A 12,396-nucleotide genomic window follows, 5' to 3' on the forward strand; every position below is an offset into this window, starting at 1 on the left:
CTACTTCGTTGATGCACCTTTGGCAGCAATAACAGCCTCAAGTATTTTTGAATACGATGCCACAAGCTTGGCACACCTATCTTTGGGCAGTTTTGCCCATTCCTCTTTCTAGCAGCTCTTAAAAGGGGGAACTGCATCTTTTTTGGAATTTTGCATATCGTTCACAATCATTAAGAAAAACGAGACGTCGGATGGATTTTGTAAATAATGCATTCTAACTCGTAAATAAATGTCCGCTTACAGCGAAGCGGATGGGAGGTTCTCTATTCCGCCCATAAAACCCCAACAAAAAAAGCGCCAAAAATATTCCTTTTATATTTCGTGACTTGAATATTAACAACTATTAGTGATGTTGTTATTATAAGCGCTAACGCAGACAAACTATTTATAGCGGCGACGTGATTACTAGCGTGTGTGCCAATGTTGACATCATCGTGACGTAAATGTAAGGGCGGGGACAACCGACACAGCCAGGAAGTGTCCCGTAGGCTAGACCTTGGACTCTGTGACCTTGGAAGGATGCAGCCCCCGAATTGAGACACGGCTAATGAGAGATTATCATCACACTTCAACATATCGAACATGTTAATGCTCCCTCTTTGCTAGGTCAGCATTGCAATTGAAAATATGTTCCTAATCAGCTTACCCTGGATAAATGAAGGTTAGATGTATCATTTGGGGCTGTCAAATGATTGTCTTTAATATCAGATTAATCACACTTTTGGATTTGAATTAATCATGATTAATCACAGGTGATTTACTCACTACGTGCGCCACAATAAAGAGCTGCTACTTTGTCTATACAAGAAACAAACGTTAAGTTTTGATTCAACAATTTCATCGGGGAAAATTATGCTGATTGGCCAAAATGTACGGGTTTTGGACAAAGTTGTGAGGCCGTGCATAATCCACGGGGATTTGTTAATTGCCATTGGGATTTCCTGGAGGGACTGAATGCGCGCATACAAGGTTTTCATCAGTTTATTGATTATTTGCCCTATATGGAGGTATCGGGCTGACAATCGATACACTCACGGTACACATGCACACCAAAATGTAAGTAGTGTGGAGCAATCGCATTGCAGTCGCTCGCTCTAAGATGTAAACATGTGTAAAGGACATTTCACATTCCTATGGTGCTCAATAACAGAGCCCAATATCTCCTGGTTTTACTACATCTTATATTTGAGTTTGTTAATAGGGTAAGGCGAAATAAGTGCTCAACTTCAGCCTGAACCCTTTCGGTCTGTAAAGTTGTCAATTTATGAATTCATGGATGTAACATTGTTTGTTTATTTTGTTGACCACTGACCGAAGAAACAATAAAGTAACTAACTAAACCTGGAGGGAACGCTGATAAAACCCTGTCAGTTTGGTGGAACACGGCGTTGTTTGCCGCACCAACAGGGCGGTCAACGCTTGCTTACCTTCAGCTGCGTGTTGAACGCATCGATCTCCAGCAGTTTGGCCCGAGTTTCTCTCTCCACCGTGTCGAGCTGCTCTTTGATCTGCTGTCTGCTGGACTCTTTCTGCTCCACAGCCTTGTGCAGCGACGACAGACTGTCACCTGCACGTTTGCACACACACACACACACACACGTGTGGGTCACTTATTCACTGGCAAAGTATTCACTTTTAACACACTTTTTTAGGGATGGACATAGGGCTGGGCGATATATCGATATACTCGATACATCGCGGGTTTGTCTCTGTGCGATATAGAAAATGACTATATCGTGATATTCGAGTATACGTTCTCACGCAGTTGCTTTTAGCTGCGGGGCATTAAACTGCATGCGTTTCTCACTCTTTCCTGTCTCTCCTTCTCAGAGACTTAAAACAAGCGCACCTTCTTACATACGTCACATACTGTCACGTGAGCAACGTCACACGCTCCCGCGGAGCAGACAGGTAGCGACATGGTAACGTTAGCTGTGATGCTAACAGTTAACGGTGTAGTTTGAGTAGTAATACGACAGAGAGAAGGTGCGAATCTGGTAACAAATGAAGGAATAATTAATTCCCAAGAAAAACAGCACGGGGTCCATCGTCTGGCGGTGGTTTGGCTTCAAGCGGGAATATGTCTTTACATGTCAACATCTCCTTTCGGTGCCACACCAACTAAATGCCGAAACAACTATTTCCACATCAACACCGTAGGACATATACTATTTGATATGCAGCTCATTTTTATGTGACACTTATTGAAATATCTTGTGTGACATCATGCACAAAAGTGCGCTTTAATTGTTTTAAACTATTGTAGTGGTGTTCTGTACAAAAAGTGCACTTTAATTTAGTGTTGTTTTCATATGTCATCTTAGTGACATCATTCACAAAAGTGCACTTATAGCTTGTTTTAAAATGTCTCTGACAATCTTGCACTTTCTGTTTTGGAAATGACATGAATGTTTGTGCCACTGCTTAATAACTGTTTAATAAATACAGTTTTGCTAAATTGACTTAGTTGTGATTTCCCTCTCTGCATGAAAGTATAAAATGAGCATATATTAATGCAGTATGAACAAGAATGTTTTAATGTAGACACATAGAATCATCATACTGCTGTGATTACCGGTATATGCATCAAGTGTTCATTCAAGGCTAAGGCAAAATATCGAGATATTTAAAAAAGGCCATATCGCCCAGCCCTAGCTGGACAATTATTCACATTTTGGGCACCCAAATGTGAATATGCACATACATAATGTACTTAAGGCACCTTTTGATACATTTACATAATTAGACATGAATATTGGTCAAAATTGTCCAAAAGATGTATTGCACAAATACATGTGAGAGATTTTGCATTTAATTAACAAGCATTTTGTAAAATGTTATTTGACGCAAAAAGCACACACTCTATGGTAGTAAAATTAGTGTAAAAGGTAAAAAATGGAACGAAAAACAATTAAAAGGTAAAAACTGATTTATATTGTTTTTTATATTGCTATTGTAATTACATTTTTTGGCTATTACTATTAATTTACTTGTTGTGGTTTATTTGTTACTAACTTAAATTAAAGTTAATAGAACCTTTATTTAACCAGATAAGAAAACCCATTGAGATCAAGATCTCTTTCACAAGGGTGACCTGGCCAAGAGGTCAACAGCACATGTCACAGAGCAGTTTCAAAAATAATACATTAAGACATACATTTTAAAATACATAAGAGAACCGTAAAACAACAGAGATTTACATCTTTAAAAATACAGGCACTGTGCAAATGTCTCTCGTTGTTTGTCCCTCAGGACAGAACGGAAGTCTCCAAATGGAAGTAGTTCTGTAAGTTTCAGTTTCGTCTGCAATGCATTCCATGCCATAGGGGCAGCAATGCCAAAAGCTCTTTTGCCAAATTCAGTCCGTACATGAGGAACAGTTAAAACATACAAATTGTTAGAACGTAATGCGTAAGAGCTGCTTTTTCTTTGTAACAGAGTACCGGTACACAAGTATGGAGGTATTAAACCTAAAAGAGCCTTATAAATGATAGTCAGCCAATGTGTGTATCTGCGTGCACTCAATGAAGATAAGTCTGACTTCATATACAGTTGACAATGGTGGGTGAGACTACGACAGCCAGTAACAAATCTTAGTGCTGAATGAAAAACAGTGTCCAAGGACTGGAGGCATTTAGATGAAGCACTAAAATAAAGCACGTCTCCATAATCAATTACAGGCAAGATAGTTGCTGTCAAAAGTTAAGTTTTGGTGGTACAATAAATGTGTTTTCAAATAATAATAATCGTGTAATTAATCATGATCCAAATTAAAATTAATCAAAATAATCGTGATTATTATTTTTACCATAATCGTCCAGCCTTATTCCAAAATGCAATACAAGTATTTTTGTTCCCAAAATGTTACAGACAATACCCCATAATAACCTCTCAAGGTCAATCGGGTTGAATGTGAAGCGTTGCTTTTCATCAAGGATGTCTCTGTACATTGCTGCATTCATCTTTCCCTCTATCTTGACTAGTTTATATATTTGTATAGTTTATACTGATCTTTTAATGTACTTATTTACCTGTTCTGCACTGAGGAGAGAAACCATGCCCCAAATTTCGTTGAACTGGTGTACTGTCTATGATTGTGCAAGGACAATAAGGTGTTTTCTTCTTAAATAATCAAAGGTGCGTCAACAAAGTATTGTGCAAAGGCTGTGAATACTTGTGTACCTGTCATTTATTTTTAAATAATTTGCTAAATAAAAAAAAAAACTTTTGCCATTGTCATTATGGGGTATTGTGTGTAGAAGTTGCCATGAATTTATTCCATTGTAACATAACAAAATGTGAGAAAAGTGAAGCGCCTGGACCAGCCAGGCCCAGCGGATGGATGTGAGTCGTACTCACGGTGCAGACTGTTCTGTTGGACCTGTTTGAGCTCCTCGTTGAGACTCTGCTTGTCAGGAATGAGCCTCCCCAGCCACTGCTGGGAGTCCTGCAACAGCAAGCGCAAGAGTGAGATCACGCGTGGGGATGAGGGCGACACCTGGGCGCGTACGTGCAGCTGCTGTTGCAACAGCGTGATCTCAGCGATGCGTGTTTCTCTTGTCTGGTTGGTCTGCTCCACCTCTCTGCGCTGCGCCGACAGACGGAACCGGACGTCCTTTAGCTTGCCCTCCAACTGGGTCTTCTTGTCGTTCTGTCCAATGGGAGGAAGCGGGTAATTACATTCGGTGATTTCAAAGCAATTAGCAGCGCTGTTCTTCCTGCTGAGCAGTTTGTAATTGACAGGGATGGTATGTCTATCTCCTGGACGTGTGTTGTTTTTTTCGGGGCGCATGTTTGATTACCAGGGCCTCCAGTTCAAACTCCAGGGTTTTCTTGCGGGCTTTTAGCAGAACTATGCTCTCCTGCTCTCGGTTTCTCTGAGTCAGAAGCTCTTGGCGACGCTGTCGCTCCCACTCCAACTGCCTCTGCCGCTCCAACTCTCGCTTAGCAGCCTGGACAACACACACAATTGGTTGCCATTGGATACAGCTCATTTGTCGGTTTATTTAATATGCATCGTTAATCAACCCACACTCTTTTCCCTTCTTACTTCTCTCTACAACTGCGCGATTTGGAAGAAAAACCTAATTGCCATTTCTCTTTCCAGAATTGCAATTTTTATATTTTAGACCAGGGGTCACCAACGCGGTGCCCGCGGGCACCAGGTAGCCCGTAAGGACCAGATGAGTAGCCCGCTGGCCTGTTCTAAAAATAGCTCAAATAGCAGCACTTACCAGTGAGCTGCCTCTATTTTTAAAATTGTATTTATTTACTAGCAAACTGGTCTCGCTTTGCTCGACATTTTTAATTCTAAGAGAGACAAAACTCAAATAGAATTTGAAAATCCAAGAAAATATTTTAAAGACTTGGTCTTCACTAACTGACAAAGAAACAGATAACAGATTTGGTGTCCAGTTCAAAGTGTGACATGATTTATTTAAAAATTTGAGAGTTGACTTTTGTATTTTACATGAGTTATTATTTGTACAAACATGGTGCAAAGTAATTCATGGTTTGTTAAAAAATGTTAGTGGCTAGCTAGTTAAAATGGAATATTGTGATTTCACAAGACTGTCTTAGAAGTGATCATTTGAAAATGTTCAATTTGAAAAATGTGCACTTAGAGAAAATATAAAAATAAAGTGTTGCATATTGATATTTATCTGTTCCTATATATATTTATTGTGAGAAATCATTAAGATGATCAGTGTTTCCACAAAGATAAATATCATTAATTATTAATAATAACATAGAATTAAAGGTAAATTGAGCAGATTGGCTATTTCTGGCAATTTATTTAAGTGTGTATCAAACTGGTAGCCCTTCGCACTAATCAGTACCCAAGAAGTAGCTCTTGGGTTTCAAAAAGGTTGGTGACCCCTGTTTTAGACATGTAAATGCATAAAACTGCAAAAATATCGAGTGAAGGAAGACATGTTGCTTTTCGAGTGTGAATCAACATATTCTTGTCTCAAGGTGCCACACATTAGAACAGAGGTGGGCAAATATTTTGACTGGGGGGCCACATTGAAAGAAAAAATGTGTCTTATACACACATACAATGTGTATGTGTGTATAAATTATATGTACACATTTAGCTGTAAAAATCTGCTGTACAGTATGTGTGTTTGGGTCCCTTTTTTTCAGGAACACTAATACCAAAAGTGAGAATGTCCAATTGAATTCTAAATAAGTTATGACAGACCACCTCGAAAAAAACGGTCCCGTTCAGTTTTTTACTGAACGGGACACACAAAATGTACATGAAAATAAAGAAAGTGAGATTTACAATATTAACTATGAACAATAAAACACTGAATATTAACAACATATGAACATATTTTACTTCTCAGACGAGCTCCTCCATAGTTGTGTATCTTTTACAATCAAGCAAAACACAAAAAAAATGTAACAAACAGCAAAATATGAATGCAAAGTGTAGTAAACACCTATAATATGGTATATTGTCACTTTTATGCAGAAATTTGTGGAAAAATGTGCTTCCACATCTGTTCCTGACACACGCTGGCTGGCTGCTCTGAAAACAAACACCGCCCACTCTGCTTTGTTCCTGGTCTGAGCTGCTGTGACGTAGATTACCGTAATAACTTCTATGACACTCAAATGTGCAGTTTCTAACCATTGAAATACTTTCTATAGTTCAAGACTTACGGTCATTTAAAAACAGCACTGCACATCATAATGGCGGCTTCAGTTTTGATGTTAAAGGTCTAAAAAAATTATGTAGAACGTCCAGCGGGCCGGATTGAAAACTTAATGGGCCGCACGAGGCCTGCATTTTGCCCAGGTCTGCATTAGAACAATATGCAATAATTTACCTTCAAAAATATTTGCCTTCATGCAGACAGACACATAACTTTTTCGCCATCGTGCTCTAAAACTGCAATAAAAATATACAGTTTTTAAAATCCAATGTAATTTTACTATTTTAATGGGCCTGCTATCTGTGCCCTGAACTTCTGGCCGAGGCTCGATCGAAGCCAACATACTTCTAAGACAGCGGCAAGTATGTTTATACCTAAAAATGCTAAAAAGCTAGCATAAAATGTTAGCATGCTAACATTAGCATGGCGACATAGGACAAGTTAACATTCTTCTAAGATGGCGCAATAAAATATTAGCATGATGACATTAGACAAGTTAACATTCCTCTAAGATGGCGCAATAAAGCGTTAGCATGCTAACATTAGCATGATGGAATAGAAAAGGTTAACATTTTTGTAAGATAGCGTCAAGAATTAAAATGCACTATTTTAAAGGTATAAACATACATAATTAACTAAAAACTATCAAAAAGTGTTAGCATGCTAATAAGAGACGTTAACATACTTCGAAGATTGCGCCAAGTATCTAAATACATGATTTTTAGGTTCAAACAAACATTTGTTAAAATGCTAGCATAAAACGTTAGCCTGGGGACAGACGACAAGTCAGCATTCTTCTAAGACGGCGCCAAGTATTAAAATGCACTATTTGAGGTGTAAACATACAAAATTAGTTAAAAATAACTAGCATAAAACGTTAACGTACTTTTATAGAAGACGTTAGCATACTTCCAAGATGGCGCCAAGTATCAAAATCCATGATTTTTAGGTGTCTCCTAGCTTGAGCGGCTAGGAGACACCGAGAGTAACAAGCGGTACAAAATGGATTAGAAAGGAAAGATTAAAAAAAAAAAAAAAAAATGTTTTTAAATAAAAAAAAAATCAAATTAAAATTTTTTTTTAACTTGGGACTTTCCATGGGCCGGATTTTGGATGCTGGGGGGCCGGATCCGGCCCGCGGGCCGTATTTTGGGGACCCCTGGTTTAAACAAACCAAATTAGTTTAAAAAAAAAACTAGCATTCAGTAAAAAGTAAGCGTGCTAATATTAGCAGGATGACAAAGGACAAGTTAGCTTTCTTTTAAGATGGCGCCAAATACTAGAATGCATTATTTTTAGGTGTAAACGTACAAAGTTAGTTAAAAAGCTGGCATAAAATGTTAGCATGCTAACATTAGCATGATGACATAGGACAAGTTAACATTCTTCTAAGATGGCGAAATAAAATATTAGCATGAAAACGTTAGCATGATGACATTAGACAAGTTAACATTCTTCTAAGATGGTGCAATAAAACGCTAGCATGCTAACATTAGCATGCTAAAATTAGCATGATGGAATAGAAAAGGTTAACATTTTTGTGCTGAAATTTTTAATTTCCCCTCGGGGATTAATAAAGTATTTCTGATTCTGATTTTTGTAAGATAGCGCCAAGTATTAAAATGCACTATTTTGAGGTATAAACATACAAAATTAGCTAAAAACCATCAAAAAGTGTGTTTGCATGCTACCGAAAGCATGTTAATAAGAGACGTTAATATACTTCGAAGATTGCGCCAAGTATCTAAATACATGATTTTTAGTTCAAACAAACAACATTTGTTAAAATGTTAGCATGAGGACAGACAAGCCAGCATTCTTCTAAGACGGCGCCAAGTATTAAAATGCACTATTTGAGGTGTAAACATACAAAATTAGCTAAAAATAACTAGCATAAAACATTAGCGTGCTTATATAGAAAAGTTAAAGTTAAAGTACCAATTATTGTCACACACACACTAGGTGTGGCGAAATTATTCTCTGCATTTGACCCATCACCCTTGATAACCCCCTGGGAGGTGAGGGGAGCAGTGAGCAGCAGCGGTGGCCGCGCCCAGAAATCATTTTTGATGATTTAACCCCCAAGCAGGGAAGTAATGGGTCCCATTTTTATAATATTTGATATGACTCAGCCGGGGTTTGAACCCACGACCGATCTCAGGGCGGACACTCTAACCCAGACCTGGGCATTCGTGCGTGATTGTGAGTGAATGTGAACAGCTGTAATCACAAATTACAAAATAAAGTTGAAAAAACATCTATGTCGTGCGTGCAATACAACTGTGCTGCTTTTATTTTGAAAAGTGTTATTTATGGGCGTATGTCCGTGTGTAACCTGTGAGTGAAGGTGCACAGCGACAAGTGATGCGCGGTTTACACCCGAGACGCTAAAAAGAGAAAAGTTGATGAAGAATGGCGTGTTTTCAACAAGACATGGACTGCCAAGCATCGTTCCCTCTAAGGTGCGCGCCTGCGCAATTGCGCACTGCTCAAGCGTCCTCTGCGCACAGCAAATATATGTCGCGCACCAAATCAAACCCATCTGAATTCTAAACAAAATAAACACATTTATTCTGTGTAATTTTGCAATGCAACTCTGAGTGACAGTGACAACAAGCGGCCCTAACGATGTTCGTCAACACCTATCAATTGAACACTGTTCAATTATTGACCAAAACTGTTTATATTCGGCCATAACCACACCAAAACACGAGTAAAAAACTTCTATCTCGAAAAACTAGTCATTTTCTGCCGTACAAACCAGGCCAAAACCAACTTGTCATCTGTCACCAACACGCATACCACTAAGCCACTGGTGCGTTTATGGCCACACAAAAAGTCGGACAACTCAAACACCACACAAAGTTACACTATGACTCCTCAGTCATACGTGTGCTTATTCTACTGTCATTTATTATTAATGTTAATTTATTGATATTAATCATAGAATGCTGTTACTAGAGAAAGTTACAGGAATGCACACTTCATCCTATGCTTACATTTCATTGTGCAACATGAGGATGTTTAAGGGGAACTAAATGTGATCTCTGAAAGGGGTACAAATGATTTCCAAAGCAGTGCTTTTGGTATAAAGTTAAGTTAGGTTAAATGAAAGTATTATTATTATTATTAATTATTATTATTATTATTATTATTAATCTCACGGTATACATCAAAAATAATATTGAGCAAAATTTAATTGAAATATTGTCGATGTGGCCCTCCAGCAGTGCTCGGGTTGCTCATGCGGCCCCCGGTAAAAATTAATTGCCCACCCCTGCTCTAACCACTAGGCCACTGAGCAGGTAGAAGACGTTAGCATACTTCCAAGATGGCGCCAAGTGTCAAAAACCATGATTTTTAAGTTTCAACATACAAAATTAACCAAAAAGCTAGCAAAAAACGGCGGGAGAAAAAGTAAAAGACACACACGGACTAACAACCAATTTATCAAAGTATTAGGACTTAATTTTCCTTTGATTTGTCTGATGGACTATCGGTCCAGGGCCTGTCACCATCAAAACTGTTTGTCATTAGCCGACTGACTACCTCCACTGCAGTGCACACAAACACGCAGTGTCCTGTAAACACTTTTGAATGTGCAGGTGGCAGAGGACACGAGGCTCGACAATTCTGATTGGCCGACGTGTCTGTCACTCAAATGCCAGTTTGGTTGTGACAATAACTAAAACCTGGATGTCGATTAATGGTGCAGCCCTACTTCTCTCCTCTCGATTTCTTTGCGTCTCTCCTCCTCTCTCTGTCTCTCCAGCTCCCTCTGTTTCTCCAGCTGCTTCTCCAACTCCTGCTGCCGCCTCCTCTCCTGCTCCAGCCTCTCACGCTCCTGACACAGAGAAACAGCAAAACACACAAGTTGTTGTCTCTTTTTCACTTTCAGTCTCGTTTGCACCGCAGCTGCATTAGATATCACACACAAGTAAAGACGCCGCAGGACTGCTTGTATCCCACATGATATCACACGCAAGTAAAGACGCCGCAGGACTGCTTGTATCCCACATGATATCACACGCAAGTAAAGACGCCGCAGGACTGCTTGTATCCCACATGATATCACACGCAAGTAAAGACGCCGCAGGACTGCTTGTATCCCACATGATATCACACACAAGTAAAGACGCCGCAGGACTGCTTGTATCCCACATGATATCACACACAAGTAAAGACGCCGCAGGCTTGTATCCCACATGATATCACACACAAGTAAAGACGCCGCAGGACTGCTTGTATCCCACATGATATCACACACAAGTAAAGACGCCGCAGGACTGCTTGTATCCCACATGATATCACACACAAGTAAAGACGCCGCAGGACTGCTTGTATCCCACATGATATCACACACAAGTAAAGACGCCGCAGGACTGCTTGTATCCCACATGATATCACACACAAGTAAAGACGCCGCAGGACTGCTTGTATCCCACATGATATCACACACAAGTAAAGACGCCGCAGGACTGCTTGTATCCCACATGATATCACAAACAAGTAAAGACGCCGCAGGACTGCTTGTATCCCACATAATATCACACACAAGTAAAGACACCGCAGGACTGCTTATATCCCACATGATATCAAACAAGTAAAGACGCCGCAGGACGGCTTGTATCCCACATGATATCACACACAAGTAAAGACGCCGCAGGCTTGTATCCCACATGATATCACACACAAGTAAAGACGCCGCAGGACTGCTTGTATCCCACATGATATCACACACAAGTAAAGATGCCGCAGGACTGCATGATATCACACACAAGTAAAGACGCCGCAGGACTGCTTGTATCCCACATGATATCACACACAAGTAAAGACACCGCAGGACTGCTTGTATCCCACATGATATCACACACAAGTAAAGACGCCGCAGGACTGCTTGTACCCCACATGATATCACACACAAGTAAAGACGCCGCAGGACTGCTTGTATCCCACATGATATCACACGCAAGTAAAGACGCCGCAGGACTGCTTGTATCCCACATGATATCACACGCAAGTAAAGACGCCGCAGGACTGCTTGTATCCCACATGATATCACACGCAAGTAAAGACGCCGCAGGACTGCTTGTATCCCACATGATATCACACACAAGTAAAGACGCCGCAGGACTGCTTGTATCCCACATGATATCACACACAAGTAAAGACGCCGCAGGCTTGTATCCCACATGATATCACACACAAGTAAAGACGCCGCAGGACTGCTTGTATCCCACATGATATCACACACAAGTAAAGACGCCGCAGGACTGCTTGTATCCCACATGATATCACACACAAGTAAAGACGCCGCAGGACTGCTTGTATCCCACATGATATCACACACAAGTAAAGACGCCGCAGGACTGCTTGTATCCCACATGATATCACACACAAGTAAAGACGCCGCAGGACTGCTTGTATCCCACATGATATCACACACAAGTAAAGACGCCGCAGGACTGCTTGTATCCCACATGATATCACAAACAAGTAAAGACGCCGCAGGACTGCTTGTATCCCACATAATATCACACACAAGTAAAGACACCGCAGGACTGCTTATATCCCACATGATATCAAACAAGTAAAGACGCCGCAGGACGGCTTGTATCCCACATGATATCACACACAAGTAAAGACGCCGCAGGCTTGTATCCCACATGATATCACACACAAGTAAAGACGCCGCAGGACTGCTTGTATCCCACATGATATCACACACAAG

The 12,396-nt window shown here is 40.1% G+C and overlaps 1 protein-coding gene across 3 annotated transcripts in view; it reads right to left on the reverse strand.

The window, feature by feature from the left end:
* Positions 1 to 12,396, reverse strand: part of itsn1 (intersectin 1 (SH3 domain protein)) — a 104,993-nt gene that overhangs the window by 62,423 nt on the left and 30,174 nt on the right. For all 3 annotated transcript variants that reach the window (XM_062059326.1, XM_062059324.1, XM_062059325.1), the window contains exons 13-17: positions 10,387 to 10,509; positions 4,803 to 4,952; positions 4,511 to 4,651; positions 4,360 to 4,447; positions 1,428 to 1,567 (exon numbers count right to left, since the gene is read on the reverse strand). In XM_062059326.1, coding sequence (XP_061915310.1) covers positions 1,428 to 1,567; positions 4,360 to 4,447; positions 4,511 to 4,651; positions 4,803 to 4,952; positions 10,387 to 10,509 — 642 coding nt within the window. The remainder of the gene's footprint in view (positions 1 to 1,427; positions 1,568 to 4,359; positions 4,448 to 4,510; positions 4,652 to 4,802; positions 4,953 to 10,386; positions 10,510 to 12,396) is intronic.

This window comes from Entelurus aequoreus, linkage group LG09, assembly GCF_033978785.1.
Source record: "Entelurus aequoreus isolate RoL-2023_Sb linkage group LG09, RoL_Eaeq_v1.1, whole genome shotgun sequence".
Classification (NCBI taxonomy): Eukaryota; Metazoa; Chordata; class Actinopteri; order Syngnathiformes; family Syngnathidae; genus Entelurus; species Entelurus aequoreus.